The sequence below is a fragment of the Oncorhynchus nerka genome, unplaced genomic scaffold, assembly GCF_034236695.1.
Source record: "Oncorhynchus nerka isolate Pitt River unplaced genomic scaffold, Oner_Uvic_2.0 unplaced_scaffold_654, whole genome shotgun sequence".
In the NCBI taxonomy this organism is placed as follows: Eukaryota; Metazoa; Chordata; class Actinopteri; order Salmoniformes; family Salmonidae; genus Oncorhynchus; species Oncorhynchus nerka.
The window spans coordinates 310,381-336,681 of record NW_027040479.1 but is presented as its reverse complement, the minus strand read 5'-3'; the positions used below and the strand labels follow the sequence as shown (position 1 = coordinate 336,681).

Sequence of the window (26,301 nt, the reverse complement as noted above, 5' to 3'; positions counted from 1 at the left end):
GATTAGAGACAGGTTCAACCTTACTGGAGGAGAGGTGTGGTATCTGTCTGTTGATTAGAGACAGGTTCAACCTTACTGGAGGAGAGGTGTGGTGTCTGTCTGTTGATTAGAGACAGGTTCAACCTTACTGGTGTGGTATCTGTCTGTTGATTAGAGACAGGTTCAACCTTACTGGAGGAGAGGTGTGGTATCAGTCCTCGGAGAAACGCTGATTTCTAAAACAGATTGAATATTGAAATTAATTATAGGATGTAACTGATCTAAAAACAGTATGTCCACGCACTTCTCAGTTTGAATCAAGTTGGAAGGAAAGGGTACAGTGGTTGATGTTTTAATGGACTCTATATGCAGTCATGTGACTGAGTCCGCTGGGCCCAGAAGTCATTCTGACTATTTACGGCTGAAAAGAGCAGCGAGCACCGAGGGTGAATCTGAACCAGCAAGACATTGAGGAGGTGAATCTCAGGTCAAGGTGATTTGTCCTGTCAAGTGACTTCCACTCTTCCTCTCTGTCGCTTCCCCTCTCCTCTCTCTTCCCCTCTACTCTCTCCACCCCTTCCTCTCTGTCTCTTCCCCTCTCCACTCTCACTCTCACTTCCTCTCTGTCTCTTCCCCTCTCCACTCTCAGTTCCTCTCTGTCTCTCCTCTCTCTTCCTGTCTCTTACACTCTCTGCCTCTCTCTCTATTCCTCTCTGTCCCTCTCCTCTCTTCCTATCTACTTTCTCTTCCTCTCTCTTCTTCTCTTCCTCTGTCCTCTCTTTCTCCTCTGTCCTCTCTCTTCCTGTGTCCTCTCTCTCTCCTCTGTCCTCTCTCTTCCTCTGTCCTCTCTTTCTCCTCTGTCCTCTCTCTTGCTGTGTCCTCTCTCTCTCTCCTCTGTCCTCTCTCTTCCTGTGTCCTCTCTCTCCTCTGTCCTCTCTTTCTCCTCTGTCCTCTCTCTTCCTGTGTCAACAAGAAGAGTAAAGGTCAGGGATGTGGCGTTGGGGGAAAGGTTATAACACTAGAATGAAATTAAATACTTGGTCCAACAAAATGTCTGCCAACCACACCCTCCATCTCTCTCTCCCTCCCTCCATCTCTCTACCCCCTGTCCCTCTCCCTCCCTCCATCTCTCTACCCCCTGTCCCTCTCCCTCCCTCCATCTCTCTACCCCCTGTCCCTCTCCCTCCCTCCAATCTCTCTACCCCCTGTCCCTCTCCCTCCCTCCATCTCTCTACCCCCTGTCCCTCTCCCTCCCTCCATCTCTCTACACCCTGTCCCTCTCCCTCCCCCATCTCTCTACCCCCTGTCCCTGTCCCTCCGTCTCTCTCCCTCCCTCTACCCCCTGTCTCTCTCCCTCTGTCTCTCTCCCTCTATCTCTCTCCCTCTGTCTCTCTACCCCCTGTCTCTCTCCCTCAGTCTTTCTCCCTCATCTCTCTCCCTCCGTCTATCTCCCTCCGTCTCTCTCCCTCCGTCTATCTCCCTCCATCTCTCTCCCTCCATCTCTCTCCCTCCATCTCTCTCCCTCCGTCTCTCTCCCTCCGTCTATCTCCCTCCGTCTCTCTCCCTCCGTCTATCTCCCTCCGTCTCTCTCCATCCGTCTATCTCCCTCCGTCTCTCTCCCTCCGTCTATCTCCCTCCATCTCTCTCCCTCCGTCCCACTCCCTCCATCTCTCTACCCCTGTCCCTCTCCCTTCCTCTCTCTACACCCTGTCCCTCTCCCTCCCTCCCTCCATCTATCTACCTCCTGTCCCTCTCCCTTCCTCTCTCTACACCCTGTCCCTCTCTCTCTCCCTCCATCTCTCTACCCCCTGTCCCTCTCCTCCAATCTCTCTTCCCCCTGTCCCTCTCCCTCCATCTCTCTACCGCCTGTCCCTCTCCCTCCAATCTCTCTACCCCCTGTCCCTCTCCCTCCATCTCTCTACCCCCTGTCCCTCTCCCTCCCTCTTTCTACCCCCTCTCCCTCTCCCTCCCTCCATCTATCTACCTCCTGTCCCTCTCCCTCCATCTCTCTACCCCCTGTCCCTCTCTCCATCTCTCTACCTTCTGTCCCTCTCCCTCCATCTCTCTACCCCCTGTCCCTCTCCCTCCATCTCTCTACCCCCTGTCCCTCTCCCCCCATCTCTCTACCCTCTCTCCCTCCATCTCTCTACCCCCTGTCGCTCTCCCTCCCTCCATCCCTCTACCCCCTGTCCCTCTCCCTCGGTCTCTCTCCCTCCATCTCTCTACCCCCTGTCCCTCTCCCTCGGTCTCTCTCCCTCCATCTCTCTACCCCCTGTCGCTCTCCCTCCCTCCATCCCTCTACCCCCTGTCCCTCTCCCTCGGTCTCTCTCCCTCTATCTCTCTCCCTCCGTATCTCTCCCTCCGTCTCTCTCCCTCCGTCTCTCTCCCTCCGTCTCTCTCCCTCTATCTCTCTCCGCTCAGAGGACCAGTGGAGGTGATACAGCAGCATTGTATCACTGTGAGACCGCAGCGTCTTTAAGCCCCTCTCCTCTCAGGGGCCAGAGGAAACACCCATTTACATAAACTCCCTCCATCTCTCTACCCTCTCTCCCTCTCCCCATTTACATAAACTCCCTCCATCTCTCTACCCTCTCTCCCTCTCCCCATTTACATAAACTCCCTCCATCTCTCTACCCTCTCTCCCTCTCCCCATTTACATAAACTCCCTCCATCTCTCTACCCTCTCTCCTCTCCCCATTTACATAAACTCCCTCCATCTCTCTACCCTCTCTCCCTCTCCCCATTTACATAAACTCCCTCCATCTCTCTACCCTCTCTCCCTCTCCCCATTTACATAAACTCCCTCCATCTCTCTACCCTCTCTCCCTCTCCCCATTTACATAAACTCCCTCCATCTCTCTACCCTCTCTCCCTCTCCCCATTTACATAAACTCCCTCCATCTCTCTACCCTCTCTCCCTCTCCCCATTTACATAAACTCCCTCCATCTCTCTACCCTCTCTCCCTCTCCCCATTTACATAAACTCCCTCCATCTCTCTACCCTCTCTCCCTCTCCCCATTTACATAAACTCCCTCCATCTCTCTACCCTCTCTCCCTCTCCCCATTTACATAAACTCCCTCCATCTCTCTACCCTCTCTCCCTCTCCCCATTTACATAAACTCCCTCCATCTCTCTACCCTCTCTCCCTCTCCCCATTTACATAAACTCCCTCCATCTCTCTACCCTCTCTCCCTCTCCCCATTTACATAAACTCCCTCCATCTCTCTACCCTCTCTCCCTCTCCCCATTTACATAAACTCCCTCCATCTCTCTACCCTCTCTCCCTCTCCCCATTTACATAAACTCCCTCCATCTCTCTACCCTCTCTCCCTCTCCCCATTTACATAAACTCCCTCCATCTCTCTACCCTCTCTCCCTCTCCCCATTTACATAAACTCCCTCCATCTCTCTACCCTCTCTCCCTCTCCCCATTTACATAAACTCCCTCCATCTCTCTACCCTCTCTCCCTCTCCCCATTTACATAAACTCCCTCCATCTCTCTACCCTCTCTCCCTCTCCCCATTTACATAAACTCCCTCCATCTCTCTACCCTCTCTCCCTCTCCCCATTTACATAAACTCCCTCCATCTCTCTACCCTCTCTCCCTCTCCCCATTTACATAAACTGTCCTAAAGACTAAACCCCAAAGCCTAAAGCAGCTAAAAATAAACAAGCCGATTGTCCTCATCATTAGTAATGATTGTTGGGGGTCAACAAACGAAGGCGAGTGAGTGGAAAAGCAACACGTGATGTGTTAGTGGAATCTCTTCCAAACTGTAACGTAACGAAACACATCATCTCTCCTCAGCACCATTACGTTACATAAGATGAATGTGGATGTCAGTGAAAACAGGACTTACATAACTGTTGTAAGTTAAAAAAAAAAAAAAAAGCCAAATAAGAGATTTAACCGGGAGATTTCACCACTAAGCCATGTAGCCTAGTGCTATTCATATTATTTCTCATTAAAGGTTGGTATTTATGATCTGATAAACAGATTTATTTTTCTTATAGCAAAGTATTAGCTTACAAAAAAACAACATTTAAACGGTGAGCTTGATTCAAAAAGATGTATGTTTGTTTTCTATATTTTCTCATCTATAATTCCTGATTAAAGTTACAATATGTCACTTCAAAGCGGTAGATTTTGGTGCGGCAGTTCGCCTAGTCGTTAGAGTGTAGAGGAGGCAGGTAGCCTAGTGGTTAGAGTGTAGAGGAGGCAGGTAGCCTAGTGGTTAGAGTGTAGAGGGGGCAGGTAGCCTAGTGGTTAGAGTGTAGGGGCGGCAGGTAGCCTAGTGGTTAGACTGTAGGGGCGGCAGGTAGCCTAGTGGTTAGAGTGTAGGGGGCGGCAGGTAGCCTAGTGGTTAGAGTGTAGAGGGGGGCAGGTAGCCTAGTGGTTAGAGTGTAGGGGCGGCAGGTAGCCTAGTGGTTAGAGTGTAGGGGCGGCAGGTAGCCTAGTGGTTAGAGTGTAGAGGGGGCAGGTAGCCTAGTGGTTAGAGTGTAGGGGCGGCAGGTAGCCTAGTGGTTAGACTGTAGGGGCGGCAGGTAGCCTAGTGGTTAGAGTGTAGGGGAGGCAGGTAACCTAGTGGTTAGAGTGTAGAGGTTGCAGGTAGCCTAGTGGTTAGACTGTAGAGGAGGCAGGTAGTCTAGTGGTTAGAGTGTAGAGGAGGCAGGTAGTCTAGTGGTTAGAGTGTAGAGGAGGTAGGTAGCCTAGTGGTTAGAGTGTAGAGGAGATGGGCGCCTAGTGGTTAGAGTGTAGAGGTGGCAGGTAGCCTAGTGGTTAGAGTGTAGAGGAGGCAGGTAGCCTAGTGGTTAGAGTGTAGAGGAGGCAGGTAGCCTAGTGGTTAGAGTGTAGGGGAGGCAGGTAGTCTAGTGGTTAGAGTGTAGAGGAGGTAGGTAGTCTAGTGGTTAGAGTGTAGAGGAGGCAGGTAGCCTAGTGTTTAGAGTGTAGAGGAGGCAGGTAGCCTAGTGGTTAGAGTGTAGAGGAGGCAGGTAGCCTAGTGGTTAGAGTGTAGAGGAGGCAGGTAGCCTAGTGATTAGAGTGTAGAGGAGGCAGGTAGCCTAGTGGTTAGAGTGTAGGGGTGGCAGGTAGCCTAGTGGTTAGAGCCTAGTGGTTAGAGTGTAGAGGAGGCAGGTAGCCTAGTGGTTAGAGTGTAGAGGAGGCAGGTAGCCTAGTGGTTAGAGTGTAGAGGAGGCAGGTAGCCTAGTGGTTAGAGTGTAGAGGAGGCAGGTAGCCTAGTGGTTAGAGTGTAGAGGAGGCAGGTAGCCTAGTGGTTAGAGTGTAGGGGTGGCAGGTAGCCTAGTGGTTAGAGCCTAGTGGTTAGAGTGTAGAGGAGGCAGGTAGCCTAGTGGTTAGAGTGTAGAGGAGGCAGGGTAGCCTAGTGGTTAGAGTGTAGAGGAGGCAGGTAGCCTAGTGGTTAGAGTGTAGAGGAGGCAGGTAGCCTAGTGTTTAGAGTGTAGAGGAGGCAGGTAGCCTAGTGGTTAGAGTGTAGAGGTGGCAGGTCGCCTAGTGGTTAGAGTGTGGAGGTGGCAGTTCGCCTAGTGGTTAGAGCGGTGGGCCAGAGACCGAAAGGTTGCTAGTTCGAATCCCCGAGCTGACAAGGTCATTCTGCCCCCTTAACAAGGCAGTTAACCCACTGGTTAACCTGGTAGAGCGTCATTGTAAATAATCATTTGTTCTTAACTGACTTGTGAAATAAAGTTTAAATAAAGGTAAAGTAAAACATTTCTGTTCTATGTGCTGTATGTCTATGTGCTGTATGTCTGTGTGCCGTATGTCTATGTGCCGTATGTCTATGTGCCGTAGTTCTATGTGCCGTATGTCTATGTGCTGTATGTCTGTGTGCTGTATGTCTATGTGCTGTATGTCTGTGTGCTGTATGTCTGTGTGCCGTATGTCTGTGTGCCGTATGTCTATGTGCCGTATGTCTATGTGCCGTAGTTCTATGTGCCGTATGTCTGTGTGCCGTATGTCTGTGTGCCGTATGTCTATGTGCCGTATGTCTATGTGCCGTATGTCTATGTGCCGTATGTCTGTGTGCCGTATGTCTATGTGCCGCATGTCTATGTGCCGTATGTCTGTGTGCCGTATGTCTGTGTGCCGTATGTCTATGTGCTGTATGTCTATGTGCTGTATGTCTATGTGCTGTATGTCTGTGTGCTGTATGTCTATGTGCCGTATGTCTGTGTGCCGTATGTCTATGTGCCGTATGTCTATGTGCTGCATGTCTATGTGCTGTATGTCTATGTGCTGTATGTCTATGTGCTGTATGTCTATGTGCTGCATGTCTATGTGCTGTATGTCTATGTGCTGTATGTCTATGTGCTGTATGTCTATGTGCTGTATGTCTATGTGCTGTATGTCTATGTGCTGTATGTCTATGTGCTGTATGTCTATGTGCTGTATGTCTGTGTGCTGTATGTCTGTGTGCTGTATGTCTATGTGCTGTATGTCTATGTGCTGTATGTCTGTGTGCTGTATGTCTATGTGCTGCATGTCTATGTGCTGTATGTCTATGTGCTGTATGTCTATGTGCCTCTGGTAATTCATGTTCCGTTTAAGCGTCTTTTGCTTTCGGTTTTGTACACCAGCTTCAAACAGCTGAAAATACAATATTTTGTTTTATGGCTAATATATTTATATTCTATATTTTCACAGCGGGTTTAGACGGTACAATGATTCTAACTACACTCGCTTGTTTTGTCCCATAAACTGAAAAGAGGCGCAAACTATTAGAGTTTTACAACCCGGGGAAACGGAGGAGTGATTTCTGCATAGTGTCTCTAACAGACCGTTTCATTCAGAAGGAAGGTGTAATCTTCACACAACATCAACTATAAGACAACACTGCTCAGAGACGACCAAGGGGAACTAGATCATAATCAGTGTAAAAATGTTACGACACGTGACACTTCTTTATAGTTCAAAAGGCAGGACAGGTAAAGGAGAATAACAGAAGCAGGGCATTGTAAAGGAGAATAACAGAAGCAGGGCATTGTAAAGGAGAATAACAGAAGCAGGGCATTGTAAAGGAGAATAACAGAAGCAGGGCATTGTAAAGGAGAATAACAGAAGCAGGGCATTGTAAAGGAGAATAACAGAAGCAGGGCATTGTAAAGGAGAATAACATAAGCAGGGCACTGTAAAGGAGAATAACAGAAGCAGGGCAATGTAAAGGAGAATAACAGAAGCAGGGCATTGTAAAGGAGAATAACAGAACCAAGGGCATTGTAAAGGAGAATAACAGAAGCAGGGCATTGTAAAGGAGAATAACAGAAGCAGGGCATTGTAAAGGAGAATAACAGAAGCAGGGCATTGTAAAGGAGAATAACAGAAGCAGGGCATTGTAAAGGAGAATAACAGAAGCAGGGCATTGTAAAGGAGAATAACAGAAGCAGGGCATTGTAAAAGAATAACAGAAGCAGGGCATTGTAAAGGAGAATAACAGAAGCAGGGCATTGTAAAGGAGAATAACAGAAGCAGGGCATTGTAAGGAGAATAACAGAACCAAGGGCATTGTAAAGGAGAATAACAGAAGCAGGGCATTGTAAGGAGAATAACAGAAGCAGGGCATTGTAAAGGAGAATAACAGAAGCAGGGCATTGTAAGGAGAATAACAGAAGCAGGGCATTGTGAATAACATAAGCAGGGCACTGTAAAGGAGAATAACATAAGCAGGGCACTGTAAAGGAGAATAACAGAAGCAGGGCACTATAAAGGAGAATAACAGAAGCAGGGCACTGTAAAGGAGAATAACAGAAGCAGGGCATTGTAAAGGACAATAACAGAAGCAGGGCATTGTAAAGGACAATAACAGAAGCAGGGCATTGTAAGGAGAATAACAGAAGCAGGGCATTGTAAAGGAGAATAACAGAAGCAGGGCATTGTAAAGGACAATAACAGAAGAGGGCATTGTAAAGGACAATAACAGAAGCAGGGCATTGTAAAGGAGAATAACAGAAGCAGGGCATTGTAAAGGAGAATAACAGAAGCAGGGCATTGTAAAGGAGAATAACAGAAGCAGGGCATTGTAAAGGAGAATAACAGAAGCAGGGCATTGTAAAGGAGAATAACAGAAGCAGGGCATTGTAAAGGAGAATAACAGAAGCAGGGCATTGTAAAGGAGAATAACAGAAGCAGGGCATTGTAAAGGACAATAACAGAAGCAGGGCATTGTAAAGGAGAATAACAGAAGCAGGGCATTGTAAAGGAGAATAACAGAAGCAGGGCATTGTAAGGAGAATAACAGAAGCAGGGCATTGTAAAGGAGAATAACAGAAGCAGGGCATTGTAAGGAGAATAACAGAAGCAGGGCATTGTAAAGGAGAATAACAGAAGCAGGGCATTGTAAAGGAGAATAACAGAAGCAGGGCATTGTAAAGGAGAATAACAGAAGCAGGGCATTGTAAAGGAGAATAACAGAAGCAGGGCATTGTAAGGAGAATAACAGAAAGGGCATTGAGAATAACAGAAGCAGGGCATTGTAAAGGAGAATAACAGAAGCAGGGCATTGTAAAGGAGAATAACAGAAGCAGGGCATTGTAAAGGAGAATAACAGAAGCAGGGCATTGTAAAGGAGAATAACAGAAGCAGGGCATTGTAAAGGACAATAACAGAAGCAGGGCATTGTAAAGGAGAATAACAGAAGCAGGGCATTGTAAAGGAGAATAACAGAAGCAGGGCATTGTAAAGGACAATAACAGAAGCAGGGCATTGTAAAGGAGAATAACAGAAGCAGGGCATTGTAAAGGAGAATAACAGAAGCAGGGCATTGTAAAGGAGAATAACAGAAGCAGGGCATTGTAAGGAGAATAACAGAAGCAGGGCATTGTAAAGGAGAATAACAGAAGCAGGGCATTGTAAAGGAGAATAACAGAAGCAGGGCATTGTAAAGGAGAATAACAGAAGCAGGGCATTGTAACAGAAGCAGGGCATTGTAAGGAGAATAACAGAAGCAGGGCATTGTAAAGGAGAATAACAGAAGCAGGGCATAAAGGAGAATAACAGAAGCAGGCATTGTAAAGGAGAATAACAGAAGCAGGGCATTGTAAAGGAGAATAACAGAAGCAGGGCATTGTAAAGGAGAATAACAGAAGCAGGGCATTGTAAAGGAGAATAACAGAAGCAGGGCATTGTAAAGGAGAATAACAGAAGCAGGGCATTGTAAAGGAGAATAACAGAAGCAGGGCATTGTAAAGGAGAATAACAGAAGCAGGGCATTGTAAAGGAGAATAACAGAAGCAGGGCATTGTAAAGGAGAATAACAGAAGCAGATTAGTGCAGACACACCTGGGCTGGGTGTGTCCCAGGATAAATACACCTCTTCCACCAGTCATTGAGGAGACTCTCTCCATGCAGACACACCTGGGCTGGGTGTGTCCCAGGATAAATACACCTCTTCCCCCAGTCATTGAGGAGACTCTCTCCATGCAGACACACCTGGGCCTGGGTGTGTCCCGGGATAAATACACCTCTTCCCCCAGTCATTGAGACTCTCTCCATGCAGACACACCTGGGCTGGGTGTGTCCCAGGATAAATACACCTCTTCCCCCAGTCATTGGGGAGACTCATGCAGACACACCTGGGCTGGGTGTGTCCCAGGATAAATACACCTCTTCCCCCAGTCATTGAGGAGACTCATGCAGACACACCTGGGCTGGGCGTGTCCCGGGATAAATACACCTCTTCCACCAGTCATTGAGGAGACTCTCTCCATGCAGACACACCTGGGCTGGGCGTGTCCCGGGATAAATACACCCCTCCCCCAGTCATTGGGGAGACTCATGCAGACACACCTGGGCTGGGTGTGTCCCGGGATAAATACACCTCTTCCCCCAGTCATTGAGGAGACTCATGCAGACACACCTGGGCTGGGTGTGTCCCAGGATAAATACACCATTGAGGAGACTCTCTCCATGCAGACACACCTGGGCTGGGTGTGTCCCAGGATAAATACACCTCTTCCCCCAGTCATTGAGGAGACTCTCTCCATGCAGACACACCTGGGCTGGGTGTGTCCCAGGATAAATACACCTCTTCCCCCAGTCATTGAGGACACTCATGCAGACACACCTGGGCTGGGTGTGTCCCAGGATAAATACACCTCTTCCCCCAGTCATTAAGGAGACTCATGCAGACACACCTGGGCTGGGCGTGTCCCGGGATAAATACACCTCTTCCCCCAGTCATTGAGGAGACTCTCTCCATGCAGACACACCTGGGCTGGGTGTGTCCCAGGATAAATACACCTCTTCCCCCAGTCATTGAGGAGACTCTCTCCATGCAGACACACCTGGACTGGGTGTGTCCCAGGATAAATACACCACTTCCCCCAGTCATTGAGACTCTCTCCATGCAGACACACCTGGGCTGGGTGTGTCCCAGGATAAATACACCTCTTCCCCCAGTCATTGAGGAGACTCTCTCCATGCAGACACACCTGGGCCTGGGTGTGTCCCAGGATAAATACACCTCTTCCCCCAGTCATTGAGGAGACTCTCTCCATGCAGACACACCTGGTCTGGGTGTGTCCCAGGATAAATACACCTCTTCCCCCAGTCATTGAGGAGACTCTCTCCATGCAGACACACCTGGGCCTGGGTGTGTCCCAGGATAAATACACCTCTTCCCCCAGTCATTGAGGAGACTCTCTCCATGCAGACACACCTGGTCTGGGTGTGTCCCAGGATAAATACACCTCTTCCCCCAGTCATTGAGGAGACTCTCTCCATGCAGACACACCTGGGCTGGGCGTGTCCCGGGATAAATACACCATTGAGGAGACTCTCTCCATGCAGACACTGATTTTGGTTGTGGCTTTGTTGTGTGGCTGTTTTTGTTGGTTTGCATTGGCACCTTTCAACACCCCTCATTGTCCCATTTATGCAGGCAACCCACTCACTTACACTACTGACTACTGACTACACACACACCAGTGTTAATTACATTTAGTTTACTTCAGTTAATAAATATATTTTGTTGTTCCTCATCTCCACATTGTCTCCCTTTATGTTACGCACTTTGAGCCGGTTCGTGACGCCACCGTCTCACAACAGACGGATTTAAACGAAGGAAATAACATCAGGTATTCAGCTACAAGAAGGACTTCTCACTAAACGGAGGAAACGTCTCATTTCCCAGGTAAACCTATTCCAGGAGACGACTTGGATCTGTTGAGCTCCAAATTCAACTACTTCAAGCCCCCTTGTAAATTGTATAACACTGCAAGTGTAACACGGAAACCAAAATGGATTCGTCATGTCATTACCAGGTCATGTTGTGAGGAAGCCCACTGGGCTATGTGATTGGTTGTCATTATATCCAGAGGAACTAATAGGAAGAAAAAGCATTTGTCTGTTGAGTAATAGTCTATCCTCAACAATGGTGCACAGTAGACTCACTCGGTGGACCAATCCGAGGCACAATGAAGTCGCTACCTGGATGCTTTCTCTGTTAAATCTAACGAGACCCTGCTGTAACTCAAGCAGACAACAACAGATCAACATCAATTCACTGGGGATATCAGCTCCAACGCGGCTCTTCACCGGCGTAACCAATGATACAACAACATATTCTGGATATTCCTCACAGACACACTTTTCCAGCACTTGGGCTAATGTTGTCCTTACATACATCATCACAACCAGCTGTTGTTGTCATTCCATACACCATCACAACCAGCTGTTGTTGTCCTTCCATACACCATCACAACCAGCTGTTGTTGTCCTTCCATACACCATCACAACCAGCTGTTGTTGTCATTCCATACACCATCACAACCAGCTGTTGTTGTCATTCCATACACCATCACAACCAGCTGTTGTTGTCCTTCCATACACCATCACAACCAGCTGTTGTTGTCCTTCCATACACCATCACAACCAGCTGTTGTTGTTCTTCCATACACCATCACAACCAGCTGTTGTTGTCCTTCCATACACCATCACAACCAGCTGTTGTTGTCCTTCCATACACCATCACAACCAGCTGTTGTTGTCATTCCATACACCATCACAACCAGCTGTTGTTGTCCTTCCATACACCATCACAACCAGCTGTTGTTGTCATTCCATACACCATCACAACCAGCTGTTGTTGTCATTCCATACACCATCACAACCAGCTGTTGTTATCCTTCCATACACCATCACAACCAGCTGTTGTTGTCCTTCCATACACCATCACAACCAGCTGTTGTTGTCATTGCATACACCATCACAACCAGCTGTTGTTGTCCTTCCATACACCATCACAACCAGCTGTTGTTGTCCTTCCATACACCATCACAACCAGCTGTTGTTGTTCTTCCATACACCATCACAACCAGCTGTTGTTGTCCTTCCATACACCATCACAACCAGCTGTTGTTGTTCTTCCATACACCATCACAACCAGCTGTTATTGTCATTCCATACACCATCACAACCAGCTGTTGTTGTCATTCCATACACCATCACAACCAGCTGTTGTTGTCATGCATTTCATTAAGAGATCAGCAGCTGAGCCCCAGGCATTGAGGAGTACACCCCCAGAGCCAGACAGAACAGGTGAGAGGTTACCAGACGGTCCTCTAGGTCACTGCTTCCCAAACTGGGTGCTTTCTACTTCCTCTTCATAGTTGTAATAGTAGAATGCACAAGGTGCAATTTTGGAAATTGGGTAGTGCATTATCAGAGTTAGAGTTAGGGTCAGAGTTAGGTTCAGGGTCAGAGTTAGGGTCTGGGTCAGAGCTAGGGTCAGGGTCAAAGTTACGGTCAGAGTTAGGGTCTGGGTCAGAGTTAGGGTCAGAGTTAATGTCAGGGTCAGAGTTAGGGTCTGGGTCAGCGCTAGGGTCAGGGTCAAAGTTACGGTCAGAGTTAGGGTCTGGGTCAGAGTTAGGGTCTGGGTCAGAGTTAGGGTCTGGGTGAGAGTTAGGATCTGGGTCAGAGTTAGGGTCTGGGTCAGAGTTAGGGTCAGAGTTAATGTCAGGGTCAGAGTTAAGGTCAGGGTCAGAGTTAGGGTCTGGGTCAGAGTTAGGGTCTGGGTCAGAGTTAGGGTCAGAGTTAGGGTCTGGGTCAGAGTTAGGGTCAGAGTTAGGGTCAGGGTCAGAGTTAGGGTCAGAGTCAGGGTCAGAGTCAGGGTCAGAGTCAGGGTCAGAGTTAGGGTCAGGATTCGGGTGAGAAGACCATGAACTGAGTAACGTACCTTAGCCACCCTGTTAGCCACCTCCCTGCCCACCATGAGGCCCTGGACGAAGGTCCTTGCAGCGATGAAGGCCCTCGTGACCTGGGCCTTTAGTTTCCGGGGCACGTCACCGAAAGGCTTCAGCTGGTCAGTGTATTTACTGACGCACTCCAAGTAGTCGTCAGTGAAGTGGTACTGAGAGTTCAGCAGCTGAAACATCCTCTCTAGCAGACGGGACCAGAAGTCATTCAGCATCTCCTCCAGGTTGACGTTCCCCCCAGTGTAGTAACGCTTCAGCTCCGTGAACAGGTCCTGGAACAGCTCACTGTTCTGCATGTACAGCTTCCCGTAGGTCCGCGTGAACATGTTATTCAGGGATTTCTCACTGTTGTCGAGGAGCTCCAGGAAGAACTCTGTAAGAAGGGAGAGGGGAGAGAAAGAGGAGGAACGATTCAGAGGTGAAGAGATGGAATGTTGACTCTGCATACAGAAGCTCAGCATTGTGTCTATGTCTACTATGTCTATGGAATGGCATTTATTGTATTGTATTGTATGCAAGGCCATGTCTAAGCGCTTGTCTATTTTGTCAACAGCTTCTGACAAAGAGACCAGATTTTCTACAGAGCTGCTCCAGTCTCAATGCAATCTCAAAACACCATGCTGGGATTTTCAAAGACTGCCTTTCATTCACTAGTTAATTCAAATACTATTCTATACAGGTACTTCAGAGTACAACAGCAAAATCAAAAGCAAGATGAAACATAAAACCAGAGGTCTTGGTTTTATTCTTCGTATTTCTGAGTTTGGATGGACACTATTTATTTCTCCAAAGAGTAGAGATGGATAATCCACTAAACAACGAGACACTCTCCCTCTCCCCTCCCTCTCCCCCTCCACTCTCCCCTCTCCATTCTCCCCTCTCCATTCTCCCCTCTCTCCCCTCTCCATTCTCCCCTCTCCCTCTCCACTCTCCCCCTCCCTCTCCATTCTCTCCCTCTCCCCCCTCTCCCTCTCCCCTCTCCCCTCTCCCTCTCCCCTCCCCTCTCCCCTCTCCACTCTCCCTCTCTCCCTCTCCCCTCTCCATTCTCCACCCTCACCCCTCTCCCTCTCCCCTCTCCCCCCTCTCCCCTCTCCACTCTCCCCTCCATTCTCCACTCTCCACTCTCCCCTCTCCCCTCTCCACTCTCCACTCTCCACTCTCCACTCTCCCCTCTCCAAACTCCACTCTCCCCAGCTGGACTGGGGGTCACTGGACCCTTTAAGTAGTACTATGCTTCTAAAACAGAGACTGTAGTCCAGGCTGGGATTGCATTTCAAATTGCACCCTATGCCCTATATAGTGCACTATTTTAGACCAGGGCTCTAGGGGAATAGGGTGCCATTTGGGACGCCCTCTGAATGAAAGGTGTCACTCATACCGTAGTTTCATTCAGGGCTGGTGATGTTTTCTAATATCTATAGCCAGAGGACAACGTTCAGGTAACTGACAACGTCATGGAAACACTGGAGTGAGTCGGCTCTGTTGAAAACACCTGCTTCTACACAGAGCTGCCTCCTGAGTTGAAAACACCTGCTTCTACACAGAGCTGCCTCCTGAGTTGAAAACACCTGCTTCTACACAGAGCTGCTTCCTGAGTTGAAAACACCTGCTTCTACACAGAGCTGCCTCCTGAGTTGAAAACACCTGCTTCTACACAGAGCTGCCTGCCTACACAGAGCTGCCTCCTTTGTTGAAAACACCTGCTTCTACACAGAGCTGCTTCTGAAAACACACAGAGCTGCTTCCTGAGTTGAAAACACCTGCTTCTACACAGAGCTGCTTCCTGAGTTGAAAACACCTGCTTCCTTCACAGAGCTGCTTCCTGAGTTGAAAACACCTGCGTCTACACAGAGCTTGCTTCTACACAGAGCTGCCTCCTGAGTTCATTAAGCAAGTCGTGTCCATCATGCTTAGGGTCATGTCTAAAAATGCCCAGTTACCCAATTATTTTGGTTACCATGGCTAGAAGTAGATACCTTACCCACTCAAAAAGACAGCTAAAAGTCAGTTCAATTGTACAGTGTCACTATGCTTTTCACCATCTAAAATGCACTACCAAATTCCAATGGAAAAAACCATGTCTTGATTTTTGGATTAGTTGTCACCTAAATGTCTGTCACTCCCCTTTCAACCATTTAAAAACACCGTAAGGTTCAAATGGGAATATAATGTCAGATATTTAGTTCCAAGACGAACGTGTCATCACTGTGCATCGTCTAATAACATGGGAATATAATGTCAGATATTTAGTTCCAAGACGAATGTGTCATCACTGTGCATCGTCTAATAACATGGGAATATAATGTCAGATATTTAGTTCCATGACGAATGTGTCATCACTGTGCATCGTCTAATAACATGGGAATATAATGTCAGATATTTAGTTCCAAGACGAATGTGTCATCACTGTGCATCGTCTAATAACAGAACCAACGAACCTGGACTGCAGTTGAGATTCCATTAAAAGTACATGGTGCAAAGAGTGACCAAAGCGGTTCGAGGTTCTGCACAGATGATTAGAACAGGGCTCCGGGCAGCCGAGCGGAAATGGAGGAAAACTCGCCTCCCTGCGGACCTGACATCCTTTCACTCCCTCCTCTCTACATTTTCCTCTTCTCTCTCTGCTGCTAAAGCCACTTTCTACCACTCTAAATTCCAAGGATCTGCCTCTAACCCTAGGAAGCTCTTTGCAACCTTCTCCTCCCTCCTGAATCCTCCTCCCCCCTCCCCCCCCTCCTCCCTCTCTGCAGATGACTTCGTCAACCATTTTGAAAAGAAGGTCGACGACATCCGATCCTCGTTTGCTAAGTCAAACGACACCGCTGGTTCTGCTCACACTGCCCTACCCTGTGCTCTGACCTCTTTCTCCCCTCTCTCTCCAGATGAAATCTCGCGTCTTGTGACGGCCGGCCGCCCAACAACCTGCCCGCTTGACCCTATCCCCTCCTCTCTTCTCCAGACCATTTCCGGAGACCTTCTCCCTTACCTCACCTCTCTCATCAACTCATCCCTGACCGCTGGCTACGCCCCTTCCGTCTTCAAGAGAGCGAGAGTTGCACCCCTTCTGAAAAAACCTACACTCGATCCCTCCGATGTCAACAACTACAGACCAGTATCCCTTCTTTCTTTTCTCTCCAAAACTCTTGAACGTGCCGTCCTTGGCCAGCTCTCCCGCTATCTCTCTCAGAATGACCTTCTTGATCCAAATCAGTCAGGTTTCAAGACTAGTCATTCAACTGAGACTGCTCTTCTCTGTATCACGGAGGCGCTCCGCACTGCTAAAGCTAACTCTCTCTCCTCTGCTCTCATCCTTCTAGACCTATCGGCTGCCTTCGATACTGTGAACCATCAGATCCTCCTCTCCACCCTCTCCGAGTTGGGCATCTCCGGCGCGGCCCACGCTTGGATTGCGTCCTACCTGACAGGTCGCTCCTACCAGGTGGCGTGGCGAGAATCCGTCTCCACACCACGTGCTCTCACCACTGGTGTCCCCAGGGCTCTGTTCTAGGCCCTCTCCTATTCTCGCTATACACCAAGTCACTTGGCTCTGTCATAACCTCACATGGTCTCTCCTATCATTGCTATGCAGACGACACACAATTAATCTTCTCCTTTCCCCCATCTGATGACCAGGTGGCGAATCGCATCTCTGCATGTCTGGCAGACATATCAGTGTGGATGACGGATCACCACCTCAAGCTGAACCTCGGCAAGACGGAGCTGCTCTTCCTCCCGGGGAAGGACTGCCCGTTCCATGTTCTCGCCATCACGGTTGACAACTCCATTGTGTCCTCCTCCCAGAGCGCTAAGAACCTTGGCGTGATCCTGGACAACACCCTGTCGTTCTCAACTAACATCAAGGCGGTGACCCGTTCCTGTAGGTTCATGCTCTACAACATCCGCAGAGTACGACCCTGCCTCACACAGGAAGCGGCGCAGGTCCTAATCCAGGCACTTGTCATCTCCCGTCTGGATTACTGCAACTCGCTGTTGGCTGGGCTCCCTGCCTGTGCCATTAAACCCCTACAACTCATCCAGAACGCCGCAGCCCGTCTGGTGTTCAACCTTCCCAAGTTCTCTCACGTCACCCCGCTCCTCCGCTCCCTCCACTGGCTTCCAGTTGAAGCTCGCATCCGCTACAAGACCATGGTGCTTGCCTACGGAGCTGTGAGGGGAACGGCACCTCAGTACCTCCAGGCTCTGATCAGGCACTGCGTTCATCCACCTCTGGCCTGCTCGCCTCCCTACCACTGAGGAAGTACAGTTCCCGCTCAGCCCAGTCAAAATTGTTCGCTGCTCTGGCCCCCCAATGGTGGAACAAACTCCCTCACGACGCCAGGACAGCAGAGTCAATCACCACCTTCCGGAGACACCTGAAACCCCACCTCTTTAAGGAATACCTAGGATAGGATAAAGTAATCCCTCTCACCCCCCCTCCCCCTTAAAATATTTAGATGCACTACTGTTCCACTGGATGTCATAAGGTGAATGCATCTCCAGAGACCTGAGAGGACCTGAGACGACCTGAGAGACCTGTGACGACCTGAGACGACCTGAGAGGACCTGAGAGGACCTGAGACGACCTGTGACGACCTGTGACGACCTGTGACGACCTGAGACGACCTGAGAGGACCTGAGACGACCTGAGAGGACCTGAGAGGACCTGAGAGGACCTGAGACGACCTGTGACGACCTGTGACGACCTGAGACGACCTGAGACGACCTGAGAGGACCTGAGACGACCTGAGAGGACCTGAGAGGACCTGAGAGGACCTGAGACACGACCTGAGAGGACCTGAGACACGACCTGAGAGGACCTGAGACGACCTGAGACGACCTGAGACGACCTGTGACGACCTGTGACGACCTGTGACGACCTGAGACGACCTGTGCACGCCATCTTGAACATAGACGTTTTATATGATGACATGACGTGTATAGTTACAGTCACCTCAACATTTGGTCCATGGATGTGTTATTCGGGGTGGCAGGGTAGCCTAGTGGTTAGAGTGTTGGACTAGTAACCGAAAGGTTGCAAGTTCAAATCCCCGAGCTGACAAGGTACAAATCTGTTGTTCTGCCCCTGAACAGGCAGTTAACCCACTGTTCCTAGGGCCGTCATTGAAAATAAGAATTTGTTCTTAACTGACTTTCCTAGTTAAATATAATAAAAATTAAGGTCCCATTCAATTGTAAAATAGCCTTAAAGGGATACTTTGGGATTTTGGCAATTTATCTACTTCCCCAGAGTCAGATGAACTTGTGGATACCATTTTGTATATCTCTGTGTGCAGTTTGAAGAAAGTTGCTAACTAGCGTTAGCGCAATGACTGCTAACTAGCGTTAGCGCAACGACTGCTAACTAGCGTTAGCGCAACGACTGCTAACTAGCGTTAGCGCAATGACTGCGTCCTACTCACACACTTTATGTTGGTGTTTTCTTTATTTTGGCAGTTGCCTGTAAATCTGTAAATCAGCCCAGCACTGGGGCTATGTATAGCGAGATATGTACCACTGGCTGGGGTTATGTACCACTGACTGGGGTTATGTATAGGGAGATATGTACCACCGACTGGGGTTATGTATAGGGAGATATGTACCACTGACTGGGGGCTATGTATAGGGAGATATGTACCACCGACTGGGGTTATGTATAGGGAGATATGTACCACTGACTGGGGTTATGTATAGGGAGATATGTACCACTGACTGGGGTTATGTATAGGGAGATATGTACCACTGACTGGGGTTATGTATAGGGAGATATGTACCACTGACTGGGGTTATGTATAGGGAGATATGTACCACTGATGGGGGTTATGTATAGGGAGATATGTACCACTGACTGGGGTTATGTATCGGGAGATATGTACCACAGACTGGGGTTATGTATAGGGAGATATGTACCACTGGCTGGGGTTATGTACCACTGACTGTATAGGGGCTATGTATAGGGAGATATGTACCACTGACTGGGGTTATGTATAGGGAGATATGTACCACTGACTGGGGTTATGTATAGGGAGATATGTACCACTGACTGGGGTTATGTATAGGGAGATATGTACCACTGACTGGGGTTATGTATAGGGAGATATGTACCACTGACTGGGGTTATGTATAGGGAGATATGTACCACTGACTGGGGTTATGTATAGGGAGATATGTACCACTGACTGGGGTTATGTATAGGGAGATATGTACCACTGACTGGGGTTATGTATAGGGAGATATGTACCACTGACTGGGGTTATGTATAGGGAGATATGTACCACTGACTGGGGTTATGTATAGGGAGATATGTACCACTGACTGGGGTTATGTATAGGGAGATATGTACCACTGACTGGGGTATAGGAGATATGTATACTGGGGAGATAGGAGATATGTACCACTGACTGGGGTTATGTATAGGGAGATATGTACCACTGACTGGGGTTATGTATAGGGAGATATGTACCACTGACTGGGGTTATGTATAGGGAGATATGTACCACTGACTGGGGTTATGTACCACTGACTGGGGTTATGTACCACTGACTGGGGTTATGTATAGGGAGATATGTACCACTGACTGGGGTTATGTATAGGGAGATATGTACCACTGACTGGGGTTATGTATAGGGAGATATGTACCACTGACTGGGGTTATGTATAGGGAGATATGTACCACTGACTGGGGTTATGTATAGGGAGATATGTACCACTGACTGGGGTTATGTATAGGGAGATATGTACCACTGACTGGGGTTATGTATAGGGAGATATGTACCACTGACTGGGGTTATGTATAGGGAGATATGTACCACTGACTGGGGTTATGTATAGGGAGATATGTACCACTGACTGGGGTTATGTATAGGGAGATATGTACCACTGACTGGGGTTATGTACCACTGACTGGGGTTATGTATAGGGAGATATGTACCACTGGCTGACTGGGGACTATGTATAGGGAGATATGTACCACTGACTGGGGTTATGTATAGGGAGATATGTACCACTGACTGGGGTTATGTATAGGGAGATATGTACCACTGACTGGGGTTATGTATAGGGAGATATGTACCACTGACTGGGGTTATGTATAGGGAGATATGTACCACTGACTGGGGTTATGTATAGGGAGATATGTACCACTGACTGGGGTTATGTATAGGGAGATATGTACCACTGACTGGGGTTATGTATAGGGAGATATGTACCACTGACTGGGGTTATGTATAGGGAGATATGTACCACTGACTGGGGTTATGTATAGGGAGATATGTACCACTGACTGGGGTTATGTATAGGGAGATATGTACCACTGACTGGGGGTTATGTATGACTGGGAGATATAGGGAGTACCACTGACTGGGGTTATGTATAGGGAGATATGTACCACTGACTGGGGTTATGTATAGGGAGATATGTACCACTGACTGGGGTTATGTACCACTGACTGGGGTTATGTATAGGGAGATATGTACCACTGACTGGGGTTATGTATAGGGAGATATGTACCACTGACTGGGGTTATGTATAGGGAGATATGTACCACTGACTGGGGTTATGTATAGGGAGATATGTACCACTGACTGGGGTTATGTATAGGGAGATATGTACCACTGACTGGGGTTATGTACCACTGACTGGGGTTATGTATAGGGAGATATGTACCACTGACTGGGGTTATGTATAGGGAGATATGTACCACTAACTGGGGTTATGTATAGGGAGATATGTACCCCTGGTGGGGGTTATGTATAGGGAGATATACAGCACTGGGGTTATGTACCACTGACTGGGGTTATGTACCACTGACTGGGGTTATGTATAGGGAGATATGTACCACTGACTGGGGTTATGTATAGGGAGATATGTACCACTAACTGGGGTTATGTACCACTGACTGGAGATATGTACCACTGACTGGGGTTATGTATAGGGAGATATGTACCCCTGGTGGGAGTTATGTATAGGGAGATATGTACCACTGACTGGGGTTATGTATAGGGAGATATGTACCACTAACTGGGGTTATGTATAGGGAGATATGTACCACTGACTGGGGTTATGTATAGGGAGATATGTACCACTAACTGGGGTTATGTATAGGGAGATATGTACCACTAACTGGGGTTATGTATAGGGAGATATGTACCACTGACTGGGGTTATGTATAGGGAGATATGTACCACTAACTGGGGTTATGTATAGGGGGATATACAGACTGGGGTTATGTACCACTAACTGGGGTTATGGTGGGGTTATGTATAGGGAGATATGTACCACTAACTGGGGTTATGTATAGGGAGATATGTACCACTAACTGGGGTTATGTATAGGAGATACCACTGACTGGGGTTATGTATAGGGAGATATGTACCACTAACTGGGGTTATGTATAGGGAGATATGTACCACTGGGGTTAACTGGGGTTATGTATAGGGAGATATGTACCACTAACTGGGGTTATGTATAGGGAGATATGTACCACTAACTGGGGTTATGTATAGGGAGATATGTACCACTAACTGGGGTTATGTATAGGGAGATATGTACCACTAACTGGGGTTATGTATAGGGAGATATGTACCACTAACTGGGGTTATGTATAGGGAGATATGTACCACTGACTGGGGTTATGTATAGGGAGATATGTACCACTAACTGGGGTTATGTATAGGGGGATATGTACCACTAACTGGGGTTATGTATAGGGAGATATGTACCACTAACTGGGGTTATGTATAGGGAGATATGTACCACTAACTGGGGTTATGTATAGGGAGATATGTACCACTGACTGGGGTTATGTATAGGGAGATATGTACCACTGACTGGGGTTATGTATAGGGAGATATGTACCACTAACTGGGGTTATGTATAGGGAGATATGTACCACTAACTGGGGTTATGTATAGGGAGATATGTACCACTAACTGGGGTTATGTATAGGGAGATATGTACCACTGACTGGGGTTATGTATAGGGAGATATGTACCTGACTGGGGGGGTTATAACCACTGGGGTTATGTATAGGGAGATATACCACTAACTGGGGTTATGTATAGGGAGATATGTACCACTAACTGGGGGTTATGTATGTACCACTAACTGGGGTTATGTACCACTGACTGGGGTTATGTATAGGGAGATATGTACCACTGACTGGGGTTATGTATAGGGAGATATGTACCACTAACTGGGGTTATGTATAGGGAGATATGTACCACTGACTGGGGTTATGTATAGGGAGATATGTACCACTGACTGGGGTTATGTACCACTAACTGGGGTTATGTACCACTAACTGGGGTTATGTACCACTAACTGGGGTTATGTATAACTGGGGTTATGTACCACTAACTGGGGTTATGTACCACTAACTGGGGTTATGTATAGGGAGATATGTACCACTAACTGGGGTTATGTACCACTAACTGGGGTTATGTACCATACTGGGGGATATGTACCACTAACTGGGGTTATGTACCACTAACCACTGGGGTTATGTATAGGGAGATATGTACCACTAACTGGGGTTATGTACCACTGATCAGTTATGTACCACTAATGATTCATGAGATAGGGTCTGATTATGTAACACAATATTCACTGGGGTTTTGACAACCACTACCAGGATATGAATAGATATCATCCTTATTACACACTGGCTATGTACCATCAACCATTTATCTGTCTCACTAACCTGGAGACAGGACAATACAGACTATAACCTGGAGACAGGACAATACACACACTGGAGACAGGACAATACACACTGGAGACAGGACAATACACACTGGAGACAGGACAATACACACTATAACCTGGAGACAGGACAATACACTATAACCTGGAGATAGGACAATACACACTGGAGACTATACACACTGGAGACAGGACAATACACACTATAACCTGGAGACAGGACAATACACTATAACTGGGGACAGGACAATAACCTGGAGACAGGACAATACACACTGGAGACAGGACAATACACACTAACCTAACTAACTGAGACAGGACAATACACACTATAACCTGGAGACAGGACAATACACACTATAACCTGGAGACAGGACAACACTACAGGACAATACACTATAACCTGGAGACAGGACAATACACACTATAACCTGGAGACAGGACAATACCACTATAACCTGGAGACAGGACAATACCTATAACCTGGAGACAGGACAATACACACTATAACCTGGAGACAGGACAATACACACTATAACCTGGAGACAGGACAACACTACAACCTGGAGACAGGACAATACACACTATAACCTGGAGACAGGACAATACACACTATAACCTGGAGACAGGACAATACACACTATAACCTGGAGACAGGACAATACACACTATAACCTGGAGACACCTGGGACAGGACAATACACACTATAACCTGGAGACAGGACAATACACTATAACCTGGAGACAGGACAATACACACTGGAGACAGGACAATACACACTATAACCTGGAGACAGGACAATACACACTATAACCTGGAGACAGGACAATACACACTAACCTGGAGACAGGACAATACACACTATAACTGGAGACAGGACAATATAACCTGGAGACAGGACAATATAACCTGGAGACAGGACAATACACACTATAACCTGGAGACAGGACAATACACACTATAACCTGGAGACAGGACAATACACACTATAACCTGGAGACAGGACAATACACACTATAACCTGGAGACAGGACAATAACCTGGAGACAGGACAATACACACTATAACCTGGAGACAGGACAATACACACTATAACCTGGAGACAGGACACACTATAACCTGGAGACAGGACAATACTATAACCTGGAGACAGGACAATACACACTATAACCTGGAGACAGGACAATACACACTATAACCTGGAGACAGGACAATACACACAGGACTATAACTATAACCTGGAGACAGGACAATACACACTATAACCTGGAGACAGGACAATACACACTATAACCTGGAGACAGGACAATACACACTATAACCTGGAGACAGGACAATACACACTATAACCTGGAGACAGGACAATACACTATAACCTGGAGACAGGACAATACACACTATAACCTGGAGACAGGACAATACACACTATAACCTGGAGACAGGACAATACACACTATAACCTGGAGACAGGACAATACACACTATAACACTGGAGACAGGACAACACACTATAACCTGGAGACAGGACAATAACCTGGAGACAGGACAATACACACTGGAGACAGGACAATACACACTATAACCTGAGACAGGACAATACACTATAACTGGAGACAGGACAATAACCTGGAGACAGGACAATACACACTATAACCTGGAGACAGGACAATACTGGAGACACTATAACCTGGAGACAGGACAATACACTATAACCTGGAGACAGGACAACACACTATAACCTGGAGACAGGACAATACACACTATAACCTGGAGACAGGACAATACACACTATAACCTGGAGACAGGACAATACACACTATAACCTGGAGACAGGACAATACACACTGGAGACAGGACAATACACACTATAACCTGGAGACAGGACAATACACACTATAACCTGGAGACAGGACAATACACAATAACCTGGAGACAGGACAATACACACTATAACCTGGAGACAGGACAATACACACTGGAGACAGGACAATACACTATAACCTGGAGACAGGACAATACACTATAACCTGGAGACAGGACAATACACACTGGAGACAGGACAATACACACTATAACCTGGAGACAGGACAATACACACTATAACCTGGAGACAGGACAATACACACTATAACTGGAGACAGGACAATACACTATAACCTGGAGACAGGACAATACTATAACTGGAGACTATAACCTGGAGACAGGACAATACACACTATAACCTGGAGACAGGACAATACACACTATAACCTGGAGACAGGACAATACACACTATAACCTGGAGACAGGACAATACACACTATAACCTGGAGACAGGACAATATAACCTGGAGACAGGACAATACACACTATAACCTGGAGACAGGACAATACACACTATAACCTGGAGACAGGACAATACACACTATAACCTGGAGACAGGACAATACACACTGGAGACAGGACAATACACACTATAACCTGGAGACAGGACAATACACACTATAACCTGGAGACAGGACAATACACACTATAACCTGGAGACAGGACAATACACACTATAACCTGGAGACAGGACAATACACATAACCTGGAGACAGGACAATACACCTGGAGACAGGACAATACACACTGGAGACAGGACAATACACACTATAACCTGGAGACAGGACAATACACACTATAACCTGGAGACAGGACAATACACACTATAACCTGGAGACAGGACAATACACACTATAACCTGGAGACAGGACAATACACACTATAACCTGGAGACAGGACAATACACTATAACCTGGAGACAGGACTATAACCTGGAGACAGGACAATACACACTGGAGACAGGACAATACACACTATAACCTGGAGACAGGACAATACACACTGGAGACAGGACAATACACACTATAACCTGGAGACAGGACAATACACACTGGAGACAGGATAACCTGGAGACAGGACAATACACACTATAACCTGGAGACAGGACAATACACACTATAACCTGGAGACAGGACAATACACACTATAACCTGGAGACAGGACAATACTATAACCTGGAGACAGGACAATACACACTATAACCTGGAGACAGGACAATACACACTATAACCTGGAGACAGGACAATACACTATAACCTGGAGACAGGACAATACACACTGGAGACAGGACAATACACACTATAACCTGGAGACAGGACATACAGACAGGACTATAACCTGGAGACAGGACAATACACACTATAACCTGGAGACAGGACAATACACACTGAGAACACTATAACCTGGAGACAGGACAATACACACTATAACCTGGAGACAGGACAATACACACTATAACCTGGAGACAGGACAATACACACTATAACCTGGAGACAGGACAATACACTATAACCTGGAGACAGGACAATACACACTATAACCTGGAGACAGGA

The 26,301-nt window shown here is 47.4% G+C and overlaps 1 protein-coding gene across 1 annotated transcript in view; it reads right to left on the bottom strand.

Moving 5' to 3' along the window:
- Window positions 1-26,301, bottom strand: part of LOC135571238 (glypican-6-like) — a 235,144-nt gene that overhangs the window by 55,264 nt on the left and 153,579 nt on the right. The window contains exon 2 of the mRNA XM_065017022.1: window positions 13,167-13,558. Within this exon, the coding sequence (XP_064873094.1) occupies window positions 13,167-13,558 (392 nt within the window). The remainder of the gene's footprint in view (window positions 1-13,166; window positions 13,559-26,301) is intronic.